Source organism: Vespa velutina, chromosome 10 (assembly GCF_912470025.1).
Source record: "Vespa velutina chromosome 10, iVesVel2.1, whole genome shotgun sequence".
NCBI classification, from domain to species: Eukaryota; Metazoa; Arthropoda; class Insecta; order Hymenoptera; family Vespidae; genus Vespa; species Vespa velutina.
The window spans coordinates 8,033,410-8,055,541 of NC_062197.1; the positions used below are offsets into that span (position 1 = coordinate 8,033,410).

The 22,132-nt window shown below is 36.0% G+C and overlaps 3 protein-coding genes across 8 annotated transcripts in view; 2 read left to right on the top strand and 1 right to left on the bottom strand.

Moving 5' to 3' along the window:
• The window catches only part of LOC124952109 (gastrula zinc finger protein XlCGF46.1-like), a 49,806-nt gene extending 27,789 nt beyond the window's left edge, over nt 1-22,017 (bottom strand). For all 5 annotated transcript variants that reach the window (XM_047501482.1, XM_047501478.1, XM_047501480.1 and 2 more), the window contains exons 1-4: nt 19,757-22,017; nt 18,954-19,188; nt 17,094-17,135; nt 16,752-17,008 (exon numbers count right to left, since the gene is read on the bottom strand). The gene's annotated coding sequence lies outside the window, so the exon portion shown is untranslated. The remainder of the gene's footprint in view (nt 1-16,751; nt 17,009-17,093; nt 17,136-18,953; nt 19,189-19,756) is intronic.
• LOC124952111 (mitochondrial pyruvate carrier 1-like) lies at nt 6,841-8,743 on the top strand. 2 transcript variants are annotated; one of them, XM_047501488.1, is made up of 3 exons: nt 6,841-6,921; nt 8,128-8,228; nt 8,420-8,743. In XM_047501488.1, the coding sequence occupies exons 1-3, from the start codon at nt 6,917-6,919 to the stop codon at nt 8,581-8,583; spliced, it is 270 nt and encodes an 89-aa protein (XP_047357444.1). In that variant the 5' UTR covers nt 6,841-6,916; the 3' UTR covers nt 8,584-8,743. The 2 variants fall into 2 exon arrangements, with proteins under 2 accessions (XP_047357444.1, XP_047357443.1); XM_047501487.1 differs by lacking the exon at nt 6,841-6,921 and adding an exon at nt 7,256-7,783.
• LOC124952110 (KRR1 small subunit processome component homolog) lies at nt 20,576-22,010 on the top strand. The gene has a single exon (XM_047501486.1). The coding sequence runs from the start codon at nt 20,877-20,879 to the stop codon at nt 21,897-21,899; it is 1,023 nt and encodes a 340-aa protein (XP_047357442.1). The 5' UTR covers nt 20,576-20,876; the 3' UTR covers nt 21,900-22,010.
• Nucleotides 22,018-22,132: the final 115 nt, after the last annotated feature.

Genomic DNA, 22,132 nt, shown 5'->3' on the forward strand with positions numbered 1-22,132 from the left:
CGTTAGCGAATTGAATGCTACTCGAATCGAATCAAATCGAGTCGAAGCTACAAAAACGCGAGAAGAAGCATTTTATCGATGTACGTGAAAAAAAAAGAATTGGTATCTGGTATTTTTTTTTAGATCTTCTCAATGACAAATAAATGGAAACATTAGATTTTACAAAATTCGAAACTATAATTATTTTTATTACGAAAAGTAAAATAGCAAAAAAAAGAAAAAACAAAATGAAACAAAAAAATAATGTTCATTTCGCATCGATTCACGCTCGGGAATGAAATGTTAAGCACGCCTTTGAAGTGAACTCATAGCCCGCCTTCGTCATATCCTCCGTGGAATTATTATCGCCACGATAAAATATAGTTTTTAGTGAATTCATGGTCAGACCGATTCGCTCATTAAGAAGATACGCTTGAATCCTTGCATTTCTTCTCGTACGATCAACAGAATCCCAGGCATAAGTTCGTTCTACGTGCTAATAAATAAATCGATTAACATTTAAATTCAACGATGAAGCCAAATCGCTATACCTAATTACATCGACGAACAAGTACGTGGTTGGATTAGCGATAGAGCTCTCGATGACTCGATGTTGCAAGAAATGGTAATCATTGGGATCGTTCGAGGAACGAGTTCATTGTGAACTCGAATATATGTACGTTGATAAATCGTGTAAATGAGGGGTTGCGTAGAAAAATATCAATAATACTTCTTATATTATTTATTCGAGCTAAGCTCGATCGACAAATTTTTTATTTTTTCACGATGATGGCTTCTCTCTATAGTTCTGCTAATAAAATTGTACGTCCTCTCGTTCCAGAACTCTCTCTCTCTCTCTTTCTCTCACTCTCTCTCTCTCTCTCTCTTTCTCTCTCTCTCTCTCTCTCTCCCTTTCTCTTTCTCTTTCTCTATCTCTATCTCCATCTCTCTTGCATTCTTCGCGACGTATGCGCGGGATGCCGATGGCGCTTCTTCGAGAAGAAATCAAAAGTCGCGAGAGTTTTTCTCGACGGATTCCAGAGTCGAGCTCGAGAGCGGTCATTCTCGTTGTCTCGTCCTCATCGACTCTTTCTTTATCTCGCTCTCGATCCTCCTATGAATATTCATCCCCGCGAGACTTATGCAGAACGTTTCTGACCAAGCAAAGAGGATCTACGAGAGAAAGAGAAAAAGAGAAAGAGAATAGGGAGGAGAGAAGAAGGAAAAGGGCAGATGATCTCGATCGGCACGTTCTACCTCGAAACAATCTCGATCGTCTTTTTCCCAATCACTGGACTTTCTTGTTCGACGATCGATTCCCGGTACTCTTTTCGCTCGTTCGCTCGAAGGTGTATAACTTCGTACGGATCTTCTTTAATTAACGAGGAATCAATCAATGGCCGTACTTCGTGGAATTCCGAAGAAAAGCGACGATGGAGAAGAATAGAAGCAGTGAAATAGAGAGAAAGCTTCGAACAAGAATCGACTCTTCTTACGTCTTTCTGATCCTCTCTTGATCATTCTTCTCTCTCTCTCTCTCTATCTATCTCTCTCTTTCTATCTCTCTTCCTAGTTTTACAAAATGACTTATCGCTTCGACGTGGTACATCTGACGTAAAGAAAAACTCTGCTTTTTTCTTGTTGTTGTTGTTGTTGTTGTCATCCGTAAAGCATCCTTATCTTGTCGTCTCGTTCGCTATCTCTCTTCCTATATCTCCCCTTAGAAAAAAGAAAGAGGAGGACTTTGATCCTCTAGAAAGGTCAATTTAAAGAATTAAACAATTTTCGAAGAAGGACGCAGAAAAAAACGAGAGAGAGAGAGAGAGAGAGAGAGAGAGAGAGAGAGAGAAAGGGAGAGAAAAAAAGAAGAAGAGAGAGAAAAAGAGAAAGAGAGAGAGAGAGAGAGAGAGAGGGATATATAGGGAAAGAGAAGGAAAGAGTCATTTCCTAACTCGATCTCATCGCGACGCAATCCAAACTTGATACAAAAGAGAGTTTCCATTCGACCCTCGTGTTCTCGGAAGGTCAAACAGTAACGTTTAAAGCGATGGACTCGCTACCTCCCCTCCCCTTTCTTTCCACGTACTCCTTCCATTCCGTTTTCTCCTTTCGAAGGGTCACCGAAGACTTCGCCAAATATTTGGTTAGTCTTTGATGGGCTTCGAGAAGAGACAAGGTAGGAGAAGTCGCGCAGGATCGAAAAGGAAAGAGAACAGAGGAGGAGTAAAAGAAGCAAGAGAAGAAGGATGTGAGGTGCAAGAGGGAAAAAGGACGCGTGCTGAGCTCTGTGAGCCTTCCGTGAGCCTCCCGTGAGCCGTTAGAAACGGAGAATGTCGGGCATTTTTATTGGTTCCAGCTTTGCCTCTCTCTCTCTCTCTCTCTCTCTCTTCCTCTCTCTCTCTTTTTCTCTCTCTGTCTTCTCGAAAGTCGGCAAGCCGATCAGCCGGACAGGAGGATCGACGAATCTCTCCGCGTGTGTTACCTAACACATAGGTATTCCTTCTGATCGCTCGACCGTATGAAACTGAGGACCTACTTCCTTCTATCTTCTTTCTTTCCTTCCTTCCTTTCTTTCTTTCTTTCTTTTCTCTTTTACTTACTACTCGTTGTCACCTTTCCCCATTCAATTCGTCGGAAGATATGTTCAAGGTCGATTATTAGTATCCTCTAGCAAGAGCGAATGATATTCCCTAATTCTTTTTGAATTATCTAAATTTTTCTACTGGTTTCAGTAGAAAGTATTTTGATGTATTTAATTGCGAAAAAAAAACGACCCCCTTGTGTCTCATCTTACCGAACAAATTGCTTCGAGCGCAGAATATATACCGGAATCAAATTACTTGGCTTTTTCGACCGTTAATATAGTACTTCTTCAATCTCAAGATATTGAATTCCTAAATGATCTATGTTTTGAAACATTCGAAGAGTAACAGCAGGACATTTATCTTTGGCTCATCTATACCTCGACGCATTGCATAATAAATGTCTAAATTTGAATCAATAATTTTCACAAAAGTAATCGAATGTATACTTATAAAAATATATGCTTTTACCTCGAAGGTATAACGGAGCCCATTCCTGTATTTCCTTTGCTTCGTACCCATGCTGATCCCCGCCACTGTACAATAACATTCCTCTCCTTCCGCTTTTATATTTTGTAAGTCAATTCGAAACATGAATCGTATAATAATTCAGCGAAGCTAAGGAAAATACGACGGATATTATTCGTCCTGCCTAGACAGATTTATCCCAAAGCTTTTGTCCGCGCTCCATATTTATGCGAAGAGAGAGAGAGAGAGAGAGAGAGAGAGAGAGAGAGAGAGAGAGAGAGAGAGAGAGAGAGAGAAAGAGAAGATTTCAAATTTACACAGTTTTCTATTTTTCTACCATTACAAATATAATTTTTTTCAAACGAATCATTATCACTTTATAAAATTATCGTTGCTCTTCTATAGCCTTACGTAGTTGCGAGGGTGTAAATAGGAAGAAAAATCTCACACAAGTTAAGCTTTTGCGTAAAATTATACCGTCGGTGGGCGTGGAATAATGTATGTAGTTCGCCCTGAAATCGGGACTGGTTGCAATTCCAATGAGAGAACTGAGTGCTAGGTGAGCTTCGTATCTCGACGGATTTCTGTCTTCTGCCTTCTCATACATATTGTGATTACATTCGAGAAAGTTAGGACGATGGAGAGAAGAGAAAAAGAAGAAAATGCAACCCGCGGGAGAAAGGTTTCGAGAGTTTATAAATATTACAAACAAACAATAACGATAATGTGTATATCAATTTTACGATTTGATATATTTTAATATCATATTTAAATATTGTATGATTTATTATAACATTTAATACTTGTATTTATGCATTAATTTATATATATATATATATATTTTATAGAATTTTCTTAACATCAACCATCGAAATCTTCCTCTTTCATTCTCTATCGATCGAAGCAAAAGAAGAATTCTGGCGGCCGTTAGATATCCTGGGTAATGCTAAATAGTAAAAACATAATTCTGTGCGCAAGCGTGGAAATCGCTTTATGGTGCGGAATAATGGCTCGCATTCACGGGTAGCCCTCATAACTCTCTTCCCTATATTGCGCTTTTCGGAGATTGCACGTGGCACTTCGTTTGTCGATACGCCCACGCTTCTGCCTCGACATATTTAACGCAACGCAACGCTGGAGTATTGTGATAACGGGGAAAGAACGTCATTAGAAAAAGAAAGAAAAAATATAATAAAATAAAATAAAACAAAATGAATAAGAACATTTAATTCTCGACAGAAATTTCATCCGTATGGAGTTAATATCTTTTAGTGAGAGAAATCGTTAAGAGAAATTAGTCTGACTTTAAGTGACATTGATGTATGATGTACGAGTTAGCTGATAGTTGAATTCTTTTTGTCTTTCCTTTTCTTTTTTTTCTATTTATTTTTATTTATTTTTCTTTTTTTTTTTATTTTTCTCTTTCTTTTTTATTTGTATTTCTTTCATTAAATAATTTGAAAGTTGTAAATCAAATTGACAGAAAACAACATCCTTGAACTGTCGTACGTTCGACTCGGCTTCGGGTAATTAAAAGCATTACCAGAATACAGTACGAAAGTTACATGGCAGTAAGGCAAACAAAGAGGACGGTTCCGGTTCTCTCTCTCTCTCTCTCTCTTTTTCTCTCTCTCTCTTTCTCTCTCTTTCTCTCTTTCTCTTTCTTTCTCTCTCTCCCTCTCTCTGTCTCTCTCTCTTTCTCCCTCCCCCGTTCTTCGAGTCGAAATTCGATTAGCAATTACCCACACATTACGTTCGCTCATTAAGTCCGTTTCGCTGCTAAGTACGGGAGTAATTAAGAACGCCTGCATAAACGCGTAGAATACCGATAAGTGCGTGTAAATGGAAATTTGATTCCAATCTCGTTCAATGATACATCTAGTCAATTAACTATGCTAACGGTACTCTCACTGCTCTTAATAAAAAAAAAAAAAAAAAAAAAAAAAAAAAGGAAAAAGAAAAATATTCGTTTATTTTATACTTACAATAATTCGTAGAATCTACGAACGAGAAGATATCGATCGTTAATCCGAAATTGTAATTAGAATTCTTGGCATGGAAAAAGAAAGAAAGGGAGGAAGGAAGGAAAAAAGAAAAAGGGGGAAAAAAAAGAAAAAAAAATGAACATGGCGATGGAAAGGGATTCAGTGAGGGCACTGCGTTAGTTGGCGGTACACATCAAGGGAAACTCTTTCTTCAGTGAAGGACGTCCCTTCGATGGAACAATTACTCCGAAGGCGAGTGCATAAATAACGAGAGAAAGGATGCCGCACAATGAGCCCGATTTACATTATCTTGGTGACGAGATAAAAGAAAATAAATAAAATCACCGGCGCCAAAGAGAATATCACAAGCTATCTTACGAATTTTTTAGATCTCACAATTTTATCGCGCGCATTATATATATACTTTATTCGATTTTAATATCTAACGAGAAAGAAAGGAGAGAAAAGGACAAATTTCTAAGATTTTAGGTGAATTCACATACGGATCATTTGATTTTTTATTCGAATTGACGCACACCCATTTGGGGATGTTCTAATATCGATGAAAATAAAGAAAAAGAAAAGAAGAAAGAGATGATGTATATATAAATCACCAGATTAGTGATCAAGAAGAAAAAAGAAAGATAAGTTTTTGATATTTGTCAAGAAAAAGCATCAATAATTTTCTATTAAGAAATTAAGGCATGATCATGAAAAAAAAAAAGGGATGAATAATCTTCTGTTAGAAAACTAATATTTTCATACAAAATTAATCAAAAACAGAACTTATTCTTAACTCGTATAAAATACGTACGGCAAATAAAAAAAAAATAGCAGCATTCATATTACGGGAAAAAAAAAAAACAAAGTAATGACAATATCGTTGAGTAGGTGGTATGGTGATTAAGGATAGCTCTGAATAAAGTTTTTCTTTTGGTGGGAGAGAAATCCTCGTGCTGATGGTACATGCGTGAATGTGCATATGCAGGGGATATAGAAGACGCAGGTGCGGCCACTTAAGGCGTTAAGTAATTTCTTCTCTTGCTGCTTTGTCGAAAGTTCGTACGCTCTTGGTGCTTGTGTAAAAGCAAGAGGAAAAAACTATTCTAAGATAAGATAATATAACTACATTGAACTTTAAGCTGCCTTTATTGCGTTGGCATGCAATTTCTAACATAATTTATTATATGAGGATATTCAAAGAGAAATTTAATTTATGTGAGAAAATTCAAAGAGAAATATATGTAGAGTATAGATAATTGAATAATATGATACAATATAAAGTAATGTATAGAAAATGTATATTCATTATGTATAAAAATGTTAAATTCAATCGGTACAATACTCATAAACCGTTATAGAAATGATCTTAGAAAATAATGATGGTTTGTTAGGCGCGAAGAGTCGTCGAATATTTGAATCGTCCATCGTACTCTAAAAATCATAGTACAGGGGTGCTAGGACCGGGTGGACACGTCGTTGAAGTTCGGAGGGTTCCGTAGACCGCCTCTTTCCAGATCAATAATACCATTCCTGCATTGGCGCATGCGTTTTCGTACTGGTATCTCTTCTTCCTTCCAACATTCTAGCTGGTTTCCACCCCCTGCGAGCTATGCTCAGGACGACACGTACCCCTCCATGCAACATTCATAACGCCATCAATATTATACGCGCGAAATAATAACCTGTGCATTTATTATAAGGGAATAGGGGAAAGAAGTTTGCGTGAATCCAACGAACGCATGTCAATAAAAAGAAAAAGAAAAGAAGAAAAAAAAAAAGAAAATAAATAAAAGCTGAGTGATCAATCGAACGATAAATTATGCGTGAAAAAGATGATTTACAAATCCGTCACGATCCTAGAAAAGGTCATTCATTAAGTATATCAGAAGTTGAATTTTGATGGGGTATGTAAGATTATACTTGAATATTTATCGATTAAGGTGTATCAATTAATATAAAATTGGTATGTACTCTTGTTAATCAAAAAAATAATAGAAAAATAAATTCATTTTCTGTCTCTCTCTCTCTCTCTCTCTCTCTCTCTCTCTCTCTCTCTCTCGGATTTTTGAATACACGAAAATAGGGCTACAACTTTGATAAAGATATTTATTGCAACAACGTTATCTCTCGTCGAATTAGTTTAGTAAACATCTTAGTAAAAGATCTCGTACTCGAGATAACAGTTTTCTGGCAATAACGCAGTAGCATTCGAAGCATCCTTTCATTTATAATGTTTTACTCTTAAAGTACGTTTTGTTTCTTTCATATACTTATCGCTTTAATATCGCGCAAGTGTTATCGTAATCAAGGCTATTATCTTGCTTTTTTTTTTTCTTCTTTTTATAAAGGTATTCGTAGAGATAAGGTTCGCGATGAATTTTTATATATTTCGATAAATTATTATTGATTACTTGAATTGATAATATCGAAGTTTTATATCGCCTTACTTCGCATCGATGCTTTTTAACATTTCAGTGCGATTTATCGCGATGCATTAATTTCAAAAGCGTATTAAACTGTTTCCATTACTTTTTACTAAGGAATTATTTTGATTATTTTTACGAAATATCAAATATCCAATCGTTAAGATTAATCATAGACGAGAGATTCTTCGATTCTAACTTATCAAACAATCTTATTACAAATAGTCACATATAATTTTATAAAACTTAAGTTCTTACGGCAAGTTATTATATTCCTCTTCGTCATGGCCAGCAAAAAATATAAATCTTTGTTCAGCAAAGAAAATAAAGATTATTTTATGAGGTAATTATATATCCTTCAAGACTGTAATTATTATAACCTTAAACGACACAAGAATGATTGAAACGTTATATGTATGTACTTATCATATTGTTTGCGTAGTCATTTAAAAGATTTAATTCATGTGACCGTGAACGTAAATTAAATGCATTCCCGTGGAAAGTTTTCATTATGTCAAATCGCATAGTCGATCATCAACAAAGAACAATATTCTTAGTTTGCGTGTTTTCGTGCTAAAAATCAAACTGCCTATAGATTTCGTAAAAAAGATGCGAACGAGTTCGTGCTAGTTTAGTCACGTTGCATTTATCGTTTCCTCGATTTTTATTATCGAACCACTCTTTAAGTACACACTTCTGGGGACCGGTATTCAACTGGATGATACCTATAGCAGCTATAGCAGACACGCAAAAGCATCCGAGGATCATTAGCGGCAAGATGACTTTGGGTAAGTTCGAACCCTAGCTCTCATTTCGAAGAATTCTCTCGGTTCTCGTAATAATCGCATCGGACAAGTTCGGATAACGATCGCGTTTCTAAAAATGACGAAGAGAGAAAGTAACAACGATGAGAGAATGAAAAAGAACAATTACTCTTTCATTTTCCAGCAATATTTTTCTCTTATATTATATTTTTCAGCACTGACGTTATACTCGCTCACGTTCATGAGATTTGCCATAAGGGTACAACCAAGGAACATGTTACTTTTCGCATGCCACGGTGTTAATGCAGTGGCTCAATTAACACAAGGCTGTCGATATCTTCACTATCACTATGGTACAAAGCCAGAGGAGGGAGAATGATATTGTCCAATCGTAAAAAAGTGATGAAAATACAATATGTATTTCTGTTATGAAAATTGAATTAGTTCAATCGATTAATTATACGCGTACTTATTATACGCCATCGATTAATTATACAAAAACAAAAATTCATAGAATGATGTGAGATGATAAAAGAGAAAATCTAAACGTATCAACAAAGACGTATGCTCACAGATGGATTCGTAGAAAGAAGAAAGAAAAAAAGAGAAAAAAAGAGAAAAAAAGAGAAAAAAAGAGAATAAATAAATAAAAAAAAAAAGAAAAAAGAAAAAACGAAAGAAAAGCGTAGAATAGAGTATCCACTCTGGTTGAACGGTATGTCGAACAGAGGACATAGAGTATATAAAGAGAGAGAAAAGAAGATGTGAGAAGAAAGAGAGTGAGAGAGAAAGAGAAAGAAAGAGAGAGCGAGAGCAAGAGAGAGCAATAGCTTGTAGTACGTTCGAACGTGTTTTCTTTTTTTCGTAGCTCGTACACCCTGCTCATTCGGTTTCTCCTTTTTCCAATCGAATCGAAAAGGGCACGAGTTTATTCGCCGGTGGCCCCAATTCCGCTACGCTACGTAGGAATATGTAAGGAGAGCAATAATTTTGCTAGGGTGGCCTCTCGTGCGATACTGCCGCCTCGAGAAGGGCTACTCGATCGTATGGATCGTGCTCGGGGTCATTTTATGGGATCTGGCACGGATCAGACGCACGAATCTATCCCTGCTTTTTCCAAATGCTAAGCCAACGGCTTTCCCTCTCTCTCTCTTTCTCTCTCTCTCTCTCTCTCTCTCTCTCTCTTTCTCACTCGTTTGGTAGAGAAAAGGGAAGAGAACATAAAATCCACCCCCGACTTTCCGAATAAATATATATGCCCTTATTAGCCCTTCTTGGGCTTCGATCATGCGTTACTCCCTCTCCCGTTTCTCGCCTTTTCGTACTTCTTTGCATTCGTCCAGCTAGAATAATATACGCGACACGTCATCCCTTCTATTTGGTATTTTGGTATTTTTGAAGAAAATTCTGATATCGTTGGATCGAGAGGATCGAGACTGGGGAAGGCGAAGAAGGAGACGAGAACGTTGAAAGAGGGAGGATTCCTTCGGGACTGATTTCACAAACAAATGCCGACGATTGAATCCTGGCATGTTGCAAGATGGATCGCTCTCTTTGAATCACAGATTACCCGCCGCCTCTTCCTTCCACATCTTCGCGCTGCAACTTTCTCTCTCTTTCTCTCTCTCTCTCTCTCTCTCTCTCTCTCTCTCTCTCTCTCTCTCGTCGTCGTCGTCCTCCTCCTCTTCCTCCTTCTTTTCCTCCTCTTCCTCTCCTCCTCCTCCACCTCCTCCTCCTGCTACTCTTACTCCTACTCCTTCGAGTCCCCTCCAGAACGAAGAACGTTCAGCAATTTGCCACATGCCCGGCGAAGGCAGGACTCTCCTTTCCCCGTTACCGAGGCCGACTCCTCGTCGTCAGAGATCGAACCAAATCGGCCGGAATTGAAAGGACGAACCAACGACGGAAGGATCCATCGATCGGCCACGATCTTGAACGCGATCTCTCGTTCCTTGGTTGCTTACATCTCGAAGAATAGGCACGTCGAAAAGGGACGGTCTTTCTTTCGCGTTAAACTGACAAAGTGTAATCCACCTTTGCTTATTGATACGTCCATCGACGAATCGATAAACGATTCGATTCTTTTCTCGTCACGAGGATCGTCTTTCCTTTACTAAGACATTGTCTATTTTCTTTTACTTCGGGCCCTATCGAAGGGAAAACGTTTTTAAAAAGCAAGGGCGCCCGTACTCGTCAAGCGAATAACTCAATCGAACGAAAACCACGCGAGAAGCCGCGAGTCACGTCGAGCGTGAAAAAGACGCAACCCTCCGATTGTAAAGTTCTCCCTCGCTTACTCGATACATATACATGTGTGTGTGTTTGTGTGTGTATATGTATATATGTATGTAGGTATGTATATATATACTTATATGAAGTTAGTCCGTGAAAAAATGAGAAGGACAAGAATGTAAGGGAAAGATAAAAAAAAAAAAAAGAAAAAATAAACTCTGCTCCCTTTTTCCACGACTCGCTTTTCGTCGCTAGATGATCTTTAAATGAAGTGCGTTAGCTTATAACGACCGTGTAAAGTCTTCCAGGGTGGATTCGCGCTACCACGAGCAAAATGCGTTCGATTCGGAAAAAAAGAAAATATAGAATCCTTGATGATACGCGTGGCGAATCTACCCCGACGTAAGAGGTGGACACCCCCCAAGGGTGAAATGAATCAAATGCAACCCTCGCTCTATACAAGACATACATTAGACCGAGACAGTCTCGAGAGCTTCCTGGGACATCGGAAAATTCAACGAATTTCTTATACGTCGTGAAAAAAAGCAAAAAGCCTAAATTTTTTTAGGCTTTTCTTTACGAAAATGGTAGAAATATGGGCCAAACACGAGGCCTAGAATTCGAGAATATGACGATTCATCTTTGGTATTTTCGCACTACGAGCACGTTCGCGAACAAGTTTTATTGGGCAAATGTGATATTTATCAAGAAGAGTTTTCTATTTCGTACCTATACCTTATTATCGTATGTTGGTCAACCGTGAAAATTTTTTTTAATAAACTTAAGAATTTTAAGGTGTAACAGCTGTTACTATACGAGAAAATCATTTCTTTTCGTTTTAGAAAAATATGGCCCATCATCCCATGGGAGTGCCGCCCATTTTTCGTCTTCTTTCTATATGGAAACCTTCGAAACAACCTATCCTACAGTTTTATGAATCATTCACTCGTTGAGACCAAACAAAGGATCTTGACGAATAGCCACAACTCCCGAAACTTTCCGACGAATGTAATTTTGATAAAAGTCGTACCCTAAAAATTAGCTTTCGATCTTTCGTAAAAATGTATAAAGGAAAAAAATGTTTCTAGTTGTCGAAATCAAACAGGAAGACAAGCCGTTTATTTTTCCATTCGACGGTTCGGTCGAACGAGATAAAACATTTTGTGAAAATTCTATCCTGTGTAGAAAACACATTTTCCAAGAGAATTCGATCAGGAGGCAAAGTATTACAACGTCGAGATAACAAGGTAAGATACATACTTGAAAGATGAACGCTATAGGAAACATAGTTATTCCTGGTGGATTCATAAGAAAAAAAAAAGTTCTCGACCCAGCCCTCTAAAATAACATGGTACCCGAGGCGAGTGGTACACCATAAGCTCGTAAAAAAGGCTCGCGTTAAAAAATCATAAGGGTTGCGATCTAGCGTGTCATCCCCTTAAATACTTTCCGGCATTGCGTATTTCTCTCTTTTTCTTTTTTCTTTTTTCTTTTTTTTTTCTTTTTATCAAATCAAGAAACTCCTTCGTTGGTTGGAAATTCGAAAAAGAAAATGTCGAATTATGTAATAACTAGAATGACTCACTTTGTGGACTCGAGATTCTATTACTTTAAAAGTGGGCGGAAAGTGGTAAACAAGTGCCATCGAAACGACTTGGAACCCCAGAGAGTGAGAAAGCGGAAGAAGACACCGCGGAAAATACGCGCGCGTTTCGTAAGCGAGCGCAAGCGCGAGCTAGAAGACCGATTTCAGAGAGCGACGATGGTTTATGACCCGTAACGCTTCGAGCAAGCCCCTTCCTGCGAAGCATCCATTCACCTTCTCTCTCTCTTTCTCTCTTTCCCTCTCTCTCTCTCCCTCTCCCTCCCTCCCTCTCTCTCTCTCTCTCTCTCTTTTGGCACAACGTGACTTTATCCCTCCGTAAACTCGATCCAATATATTAGGGTTAGCTTCCACGAGAAGAAGCTATCGATGCTGTTAGCCGGAATCGACATTTTCAACTTTTTGATCTGGGAATCGAATCGATTCCTCTTTGAATCGTATTTTAATTAAAATTTTTTTTTATTTTCTTATAACGTTTTGAAAATGGTCTAAACCTTCATGTAAACCTTCGAGACAGACCTTTTCGATTTCCCAAGTCCTTAGAACTTGAAACTACCTTTCCACGATTGCTCGAGATAAGGGGTGGGTCTCGTCCGTTTGGAGATTGGGGTTGGCAACTTTGAAGGATATTTTTTATTCATGTGACGTATTCGAGGGCGCGGAAAAAACACATTCTCCTGATCAGAGTCAAAATGGAGACCGTCGTAAGAACGTTGGTCCTTACATTCTGTAGGATGTTCAATTTTAAATTTTCTTCGGCCAATGCCTACATTCGTTCTTCGCGTCGCGAACATGGAAGTCCTAGTCATGAATTTTCGATTTTCTTATATAGAATTATCGAATTGTTTGAAATAAAACTTATTTTCGATGTAAAAATAAATATATGTACTATAATGAAAATAAATATTATATATATATATATATATATATATATATATATATATATATAAATATATATATTACCACATACATACATACATATGTACATACACGACATATTTCGTTGTCCGCGTCGCAACATGGAAGCCTCAGTCATGAATTTTCGATTTTTTTTTATATAGAATTATCGAATTGAATTATTTGAAATAAAACTTATTTTCGGTGTGAAATGAATATCTGTACTATAATGAAAATATATATATATGTGTGTGTGTGTGTATGTGAGTGGGTGGATGTGTATGTCTGTGTATATATATATATATATATATATATATGTTTTGCAATCTATCTCGGATAATATATTTTATTAAATTATCAGCAACGTTATAACATTAAATATAGTACTAGGAGAGCAAGAGGTCGAAAGAGGAGCGAACGTTTCGGTATCGCCTCCGGCCATTAAAGGTTTTATCGATTATTTATATGCAGCCATGTTACACAAACGAGGTGCGCACGTAATTTCTCTGGCACGATCGCGCCATACGCTTTATCCTTCCTATCGTAAACGGCAAGTATGAAAGGTGAGGGTTACATAGTTGTTTCATCTTTCGTATGACAAATAGTGAAATTAGAAAAGAGGAAAACAAAAAAGAAGCTTTTTCACTAATTGCCATCTCAAAATCGAAAAGGGTCAATGGGAAAAATTGCAGGAAAATCAAGCCGAGTATTCCCATAGGATATCAACGAAATCCTGCGGATCGAAGGTTTTTCAAATATTTAACAGCAATATCCAATTTCGTCTTATGTATCCATGTGCCTCTTCATGCCTGATTCGACGGAGCCGTCATTCGACTAAAAGCTATTCTTTCTATTACGATTCTACTTATTATATCTCATAAATCGAATAGCCGACCAACTTTGATATTCTTTTTTATTAGAATATCGATCCCATCGATATCGATTTCGTAAAATCGATCTTAGAACTTTAACACATTGAGAACGATAGAAAATGCTTTATTTGGAACGCAAGAAAACGATTTCCTTGACGTTGCCTTCGGCTTTATCGACGTTCATCGAAACCCTTTTCGCTCGTTAGCTTCAAACGTAAAGAAAGAGAGAGAGAGAGAGAGAGAGAGAGAGAGAGAGAGAGAGAGAGAGAGAGAAGAGTAGTAAAGGCTATCAATGACACGACGATATGGCTCGTCGGTTTTAATAGCGACAGCCCAGTCGGCCGACTGAAAGCAGCAAAATGGAACTTCTAAATGGATAAGATATAAGAGTTACACTCGAGCGAAAGGAAGAATTAGGTGTCTGATGTATGAGACGCCGTCGTCTCTGCTCCAGCTTCCGGAGAAACATGCGCCGCGTAAACGAACGAGAAAATAGGATGAATTTCTAAAAATTTTCTGATCTACTCTTTGTTTAATACTAAATAAATCATAAATTAAAGATTATTAAATTATATAAACAATCTTAAGAAGATTATCTCAATAAAATGAATATTATATTGGAAGGATTACTTACTCTCAATCTTGAAGATGCGATCTCATGAGAAACGAAAAGGGAAGTTGCAAGAGGAGGGAGGAAAGTCGTCGGTAGGACACAGGGTGATGCATGTGCCTTGTACGAAAGGAGTCGAGCTTGGAGGCCGAGGAAACGAGAAGGTTGGGTCGAGAACGTGATCCTGTGACTGATCCGTGAAAGCGTGAAAGGGTTTCCACTCCTTTTTCCACCCCTTATCCACTCTAGAAGTAAGACGGGGGTGTCGCGAGGCGACGATCAATCACTCTGTGTCACGAGCCCTGCACACCCCCTCACACCCTCTATCCGCTCACCGTCCTCTTCCTTTCTCTCTCTCTCTCTCTCTCTCTCTCTCTCTCTCTCTCTCTCTCTCTCTCTTTCTCTTCCTCTTTTTCTCCATCTCCTAGCATCTAGCAGTATTCACATAAAGGGTTTTCTACTGATATAGCCAAACGAAGTTTCTTCGATAAATGACGTAAATGCGAGTATACCTTTCCCCTCTTCCTTTTTGCCCACCCCTACATCCTGACTCTTTAGCCCCTTCCTACTTTCTCGCGATCTATCAGTATCTACGTCTACCATCGTCAATGAGATCAAATTTAAAAGCGATATTATTGTTCGAGGTAGCAAGACTAATGGGGTTTATAGCGTTCTTCGAAGTCGAGGTTATCGGGCGTCCTTCGATCTCTCGGCTGACGCTGCGAGATTACTGAAAAGCTTTCCATTCTCGTGCTCCAAGGGGAGTAGGTGTTAGCCTCACGAGATCGAAGAATTATCGAACGAAGAGGAGGATATCGGTCGTGAGAATGAGAAAGAAAGAGAAAGAGACAGAGAGAGAAAGAAAGAGAGAGAGAGAGAGAGAGAGAGAAAGAGAGAGAGAGAAAGAGAAAGAGTGAGAGGGATGGGGAAAAAGGAATATAAGTAAGATGGGAAGGGTCGAGATATCCAATGCCGCTTTTACGGTCCTCGTCCGTGTCGGAAGATACTAAAACTAATGTATTCATGAGATAATTATTTCTTGCATTCATTACGGAGCTGTAAAGTTTTTATTGGCCGAGTCTGGTCTCTGCGCAAAGCAGCGCACCCCGTACAAAGAGAAAAGACTCAACGAATCTTTTAGCGACAAAGCAAGCCGAACAGCTCTCTCCTTTAGATACGCGTTACGCTCGAAAGGCGGCAAAATAAGGGATCGAATTGGATCGTCTGTCCCTTTAAATTCGCGAATCGCGATTCTTCTGAAAATTCCTTTCGAATTCTCTTTTTTTCTCTCTGACCGGAAGGATGATTTTTACTTCGGAAAAGTAACGATGGAGGACGCCGCCCTCAGAGGATATATGCAAGGGTAGAAAGGAAGGAAGAGGAAGAAAGAGAAATCGAGGGTGGCGTGGAACGTCCCGAAAGGACGAAGGCGCCGACAGAATATCAAAAAGCACGGACAGCACCCTGGACAAAGGCTTCTATTCCAACCGAGAGCCAGGATCCCGGAGAGAGAAAGATACATCAACTCCTGTGTCATATAAAAATGTGTTTATGCGCTGCACACGAGGAATGAAAAATATCGGGCGAAAAGCATCTTCCGTATCCTAGAGCAAGAAACGAGAGAGAGAGAGAGAGAGAGAGAGAGAGAGAGAGAGAGAGAGAGAGAGAGAGAGGAGACTTCGGTCGTTCCTTGTCGCTCGTAAAACGTTTTTCTTTCCTTTTTTTTTTCTTAAGAAAAATTCTCGGTTGCTTGTTGTCCACATAGAATCGATAGTATTCCCTGTTCTTACTCTACTGTTACATTCTCGAATCGAACAAATTTCAAACAATCGAAATTCTTTTAATTCACTTCTAATTAAATGCTAAGAAATTTCGTTTTATTTTCTCAACTATCCTTCCGATACTCAGACACATTGAGAGCGTGAACCTCGTATAACTAGGATTTCCTTTCTGAACCTTTCGTTCACGTCTAGGACGTGAAGGAGGCAAGACATACGGAGCCAGAGCGCGGAAGAATGGAGTTGACGGGGCGAAAATTGTGAAGACCGGAGACGGAAACGAAGCTCATCGTTATACCATCTAGTAACGTTACACACGAAGGAATCTCAATGAGAATTCGAATTTCTCTTTATTCCTTACTCGAACATACATACTGTTAATGGTAATAATAAAATGAAAATAGTAATAATAATAATATAAAAATAATCTAATTATCCAATTATAAACTTACAATTATAAACTTAATCTGATCAATTTCAAATTGTATAAAATATTAGATTGAAAATCGTAAAAAAAAAAACAAAAGAAAAATTACTACAATTTTTATCACTCACCAGTCCATGGTTTCCTCAGCTTCACGAAACAAGTCGAGATAAGCAAAGAAGGCTGATGGAGAAGGATCGATGCAATGGGACTCTCGAGGATGTAGGGAGTCCTTGAGATAGTCACGCGTGTTGCGGCTCCTGTCTACGCGATTCTCCTAATCCCAGGGTGAAGTCACCCTCGCATCCTTTCTCTCTCTCTCTCTCTTTCTTTCTCTCTCTCTCTATCTCTCTTTGGACCATGTCAGCCACTCGAGATTTCTTTTTCCCTGTAAAAGGAAACGGAATTGAAATCGGCTTTTCGGAATTGCGCGCCGGAGACGATGTCCCAAAGGGAGAGAAATGCAAACACACTTTTGCTGAACGCGCAGACCTCGTGGAAAACGCATCGACGTTCTGAAACAGCGAACAAAGGTAAGCAGGCTTTTGATGAAGCGATTCTAGGGGATAGGCTTTGGGATAAAATTTATTCGCACTTATCTCTACACTTACAATCAGGATTTCGACCCTCCTAAACTATTTCGAAAACATTTGTGCCTTTGATATATTCGAAAGTTTTTTCTTATACAAAAAGATATCTATGTGATTATTAATCTTTTAAATGATACCTCGGGAGTCTATAAATCGTACTTTTTGAATGCATATTTCCGTTTGATAAGTTAATAATATAATTTAATTTTAATATATGCATGTATATATGTATGTGTAAGAATTAAAATGTTCAAAATAAATACTATATGTTTATTTGTTAATTATAAACATTACAAAATTTTTATAAAAAAAATTTATTATTATTTTTAGATATTATCTGCAATCTCGTGTTAAAACAGTGAATACTCTATATCGCGGCATCTTACAGCATTCTTCTGAACTATCAAGATAACTGTGCAAAGTCAATGTGGAAGAGCTAACGTTGCTTGCGGTAACGTTATCATACGAGATTTTTGATACGCAACAAATTTCAAATTTAAATAGATTATATATATTATTTGTACTGGAAACAAATTAAAATGATATATTTTTAATAATTAATTTTGATGTACTTTTAATATGTTTGAAATATGACCACACACAGATTATATTATCAGTTGTATTTTCTTTTCATTTTCTTATTTTTTTATTATAATCTTTATCAATTTTTGTTTAAGTTATAAAGATATTAATATTGTTCACTTTGCACATATCACTGTTTGCAATACTATAATAAAATTTCACTTTTACTTGAGCACAAATACTCTGATTTATCTGATTTGTTATTTCATTACTAAATAAAAATGTATTTTAAAGTTTTTAGAAATAAAGTTTTTAGAAATAAATCACTGCAATTTCATTATTATTAAATAACTAGTTTAAATGGGAATAGCAATGCTGTCATACAAGCAAAGTATCCTCTTTCATTCGACTTCTATGTAAGACTGTCTACCCTTTAGCTTTTTCTCTTATCAATGCAAAGTGGAAGGGAAAGAAGCTCCACCCCTTGCCATGGCTCTAACATCGAATGAGAATAAAGCTTCAAATTGACCCATGCTTTTTAACTCTAGCATACACCCTTTTAAAGAAGGAAAATTTATTGTCCACCATTTGATATAGTATAGCTATAGACAAGAAACAAATGCAACTGAAAGAAATACTTCTAAAAGAAGTGTGTACAATTTATATTGCAATTTATAAATACCATTTTTAGACAACTGAAACCTTGCTATAAAAAACTGATATTTAAAAAAAAATACAAACATTGTGAAGAAAAACGACAATATTTTTTGTTCCAAATAAAAAGGGTAAAATCTCTGATGGTGGGGAGAGAATTGAGGAAGGGATACCTCCAAAAAGGGGTATCTCAAAAAAAGGGTGACTAAAAAAAGGGTAACTCACAACAAGCGTACCCTAAAGGATTGCATATCAAAGGGATGGAGAATCAATCTTCTATAATGGAGAATAACATTGCTAATCGCATATTGTATGTTAAAAATATAAAATTAATATTTTTATAATAATTTGATACGAAATGAATAATAAAAGTTAAATTGACAAAAACTGAAGATATATAAATATATAAAAATGATATTATAAGAGAAAAATATTGAAATAAATAATATAAATATGTGATATAAGAATTATTTGATTGAATACATAGTTTGTAAAATACATGCACTTTATGAGAACCGTAAAGTACTAATATTAAAACTTACTACTGTTAAATCTATTAAAACTTACTATTGTTAAATCCATTAAAACATATTATTTCAACACTTCAACAATATATGCTCACTGATTGATGAAAAGATATATATGATCTAAAGGCAACGGCTGCCAACGGAGAACTGAAGAACCCCTTTCAAACTGCTGCGTAGCTGGTGGTAGACTAAGTTTCCCTGACCAATCACAGGAATCCTTCCCCAATTCCTGGGAGTAGATCCTCTGTCAAGAGTATAGGAGAGAGACCGTAACCCTTGAACAGGAAGATCTGTATTGGCTATGAGACGGAGCATGCCCCGAACGAATTTTCCAAATCCCATAGTCAAAAGGGTGTGGCCCGATGAATTTTTATTGTAAGCAAGAAAAAATATTGTCCTAACAACTATTATCTAGAAAAGATGAAGCATTTATAATCTTGTCTTAATTAAACATTTTTTTTTATATTAAACAGATATAAAAAATAATAAAGAAATATAGATTGACACATCAAATATTTAATTTTATATAATATTATAAATTATTCAGATATAATGTATCTATTAAAATAGGCCTATACTTTTTCAGCTGCTACACCCTTTTTTAACAGCTATCCCTTTTTTATGTGTAAAGGGGTGAAGCCCTTTACCCTTTTCAAAGGGGTTAATATATAAAGGGAGACTAATGGTACATAAAAAAGCATGTGTGACACTAGTGCAGTCTGTGCAGTTCAAATACATTCAAACATAAAAAAGAATGCCTAAAGCCAAATATATGGATATTAAATAAAAGAAAAAAAAAGGAAAACTAAACCAAGATATTAAGTACAATTGAGGTTCTGTTACCTATATATTCTTTATTTTTCCTAGATCATACAGCAAACCATATTTGCCAGAGATATTACGTTTTTATCAAAATTTAAATCATAAATTATGTGTTAAAATTAAATCAATTTTCGTTAGTCGTACAAGTAAATACTTAACACACTTAACCTCAAAAAATATATTAGCTAAAAAATATATTTGTCAGAGATATTACACTTTTATTAAAATTTAAATCATTAATTATGTATTAAAATTAAATCAATTTTCATTAGTCGTACAAGAATATACTTAACACACTTAACCTCAGAAAAGATATTCACTAAAAAATATATTTGCCAGAGATATTATTATACTTTTATTAAAATTTAAATCATTAATTGTGTATTAAAAATAAATTCACTTTCGTTAGTCGTACAAGTATATATTTAACAAACTTAACCTCAGAAAATATATTCATTAAAAAATATTGGAATAATTTATACAAATAATTACATAAACATAAAACTACGTATATATATTTTAGTATAATAAATATCTATCGAAAAGTAGTTAATTGAATAACTTAACAATGATATTTTTTTTTTAAATCTTCATTTTAAACATACGTACACGTGATTCGCGCCATGAAAAGTTTAAAATTTTTTAGGAACTGTTAAGTCGAGTACTATTTTACCGATAATTACAATACTAATTCCGTTACTCACATGGTAAATGTAACATATATTATACAGAGATAATAATTTAAAGTAATACGTTGTTATTGATGTGTTAAATTTTATGCTTCTTTGTACACAGATATAGACGTATATATAGTTTATATACAAATTATTACATTCATATTATCGGTAGATGGTAGTATATTTGCGATATACGACGATACGTGGCGCTTATGGAACTATTTGCATGTAGAAATGTGTATTCTTTTCGTTTATTTAAAGATACATGTTTTATCATTGTATCGAGGAAACGTAAAATAATACAAAAGAAAATATTTTTATAGACAGTTTTATTATATATAAAAATTTAGTGTATAATTGAATACTAAAGAATACGAACTATAACCTATAAAAATCATACGTGAATTTCGATCGGAAGTAAAATATTTCGTGTAATGTTTTAATTATAAATTTTATTGTAAAAAATGAGTGATAAAGAATCAGAAGAGATTCCGAAAATGACTGGACCTGTGGATAATGCCTGGTCGTTGAAAATTCCAGCATTCAAACCTGAAGATAATCCACATCGTCTTTTGGAGGAAAGTTCTTTTGCTACTTTATTTCCAAAGTACAGAGAACAATATTTAAAAGAACATTGGCCTCTGGTACAGAAAGCATTAGACGAATATGCGGTCAAAGCAGAATTAGATCTCGTGGAAGGTAGTATGACAGTTAAAACGACAAGAAAGACTTGGGATCCTTATATTATTGTGAAAGCAAGAGATATGATAAAACTCATGTCTAGATCGGTTCCTTTTGAACAAGCAGTGAGAGTATTGGAAGACAACATTGGTTCTGATATTATAAAAATTTCTTCCTTTGTAAGAAATAAGGAAAAATTTGTTAAGAGACGACAAAGGTTAATTGGACCAAACGGATGTACATTGAAATCTATAGAATTATTAACAAATTGTTATGTATTAGTTCAAGGACAGACAGTTTCTGCATTAGGACCTTATAAAGGTTTACAACAGGTGAGACGTATTGCTGAAGATACTATGAAAAATATTCATCCTATTTATAACATAAAAGCATTAATGATAAAAAGAGAATTAGCAAAAGACCCCAAATTGAAGAATGAAAACTGGGAAAGATTTTTACCTAAGTTTAATAGTAAAAATGTTAGTAAGAGAAAACAACCAAGAAAGAAGAGGGAGAAGAAACCATATACTCCATTCCCACCGCCGCAGCAAGAAAGCAAACTTGATAAACAGCTTATGTCTGGAGAATATTTCTTAAAAGAAGAACAAAAGAGAGCAAAGAAGAAGAAAGAACAAGAGACTAGACATGAAGAGGCTAAAAAGAGAAGGATAGAACGCAGAGAGCAGGCATTTATTCCACCAGAGGAAAAATCAACAGAGAATAATCCAAAAGATACAGAAATAAATATCGATGAATTAAAGAAAAAAATTAAGAAAGGAATGAAGAAACAAAATGCAAAAATATAGACAAGGAGAAATTTTAGAAATTATAATAGAAACTTTCATAAGTGTGTAAACTATCCATGTAAGATTTTTAACTAAATCAATTTTATAATAAATAAATATGTTTCTGCGGAAGTGTCATAATTTTATTAGAAAAACTTTGTTTAGAATTACTATAATATCGTAGTTTTATCATATATATGTATATACATATACATATATATATATATATATATATATATATATATATATATTTA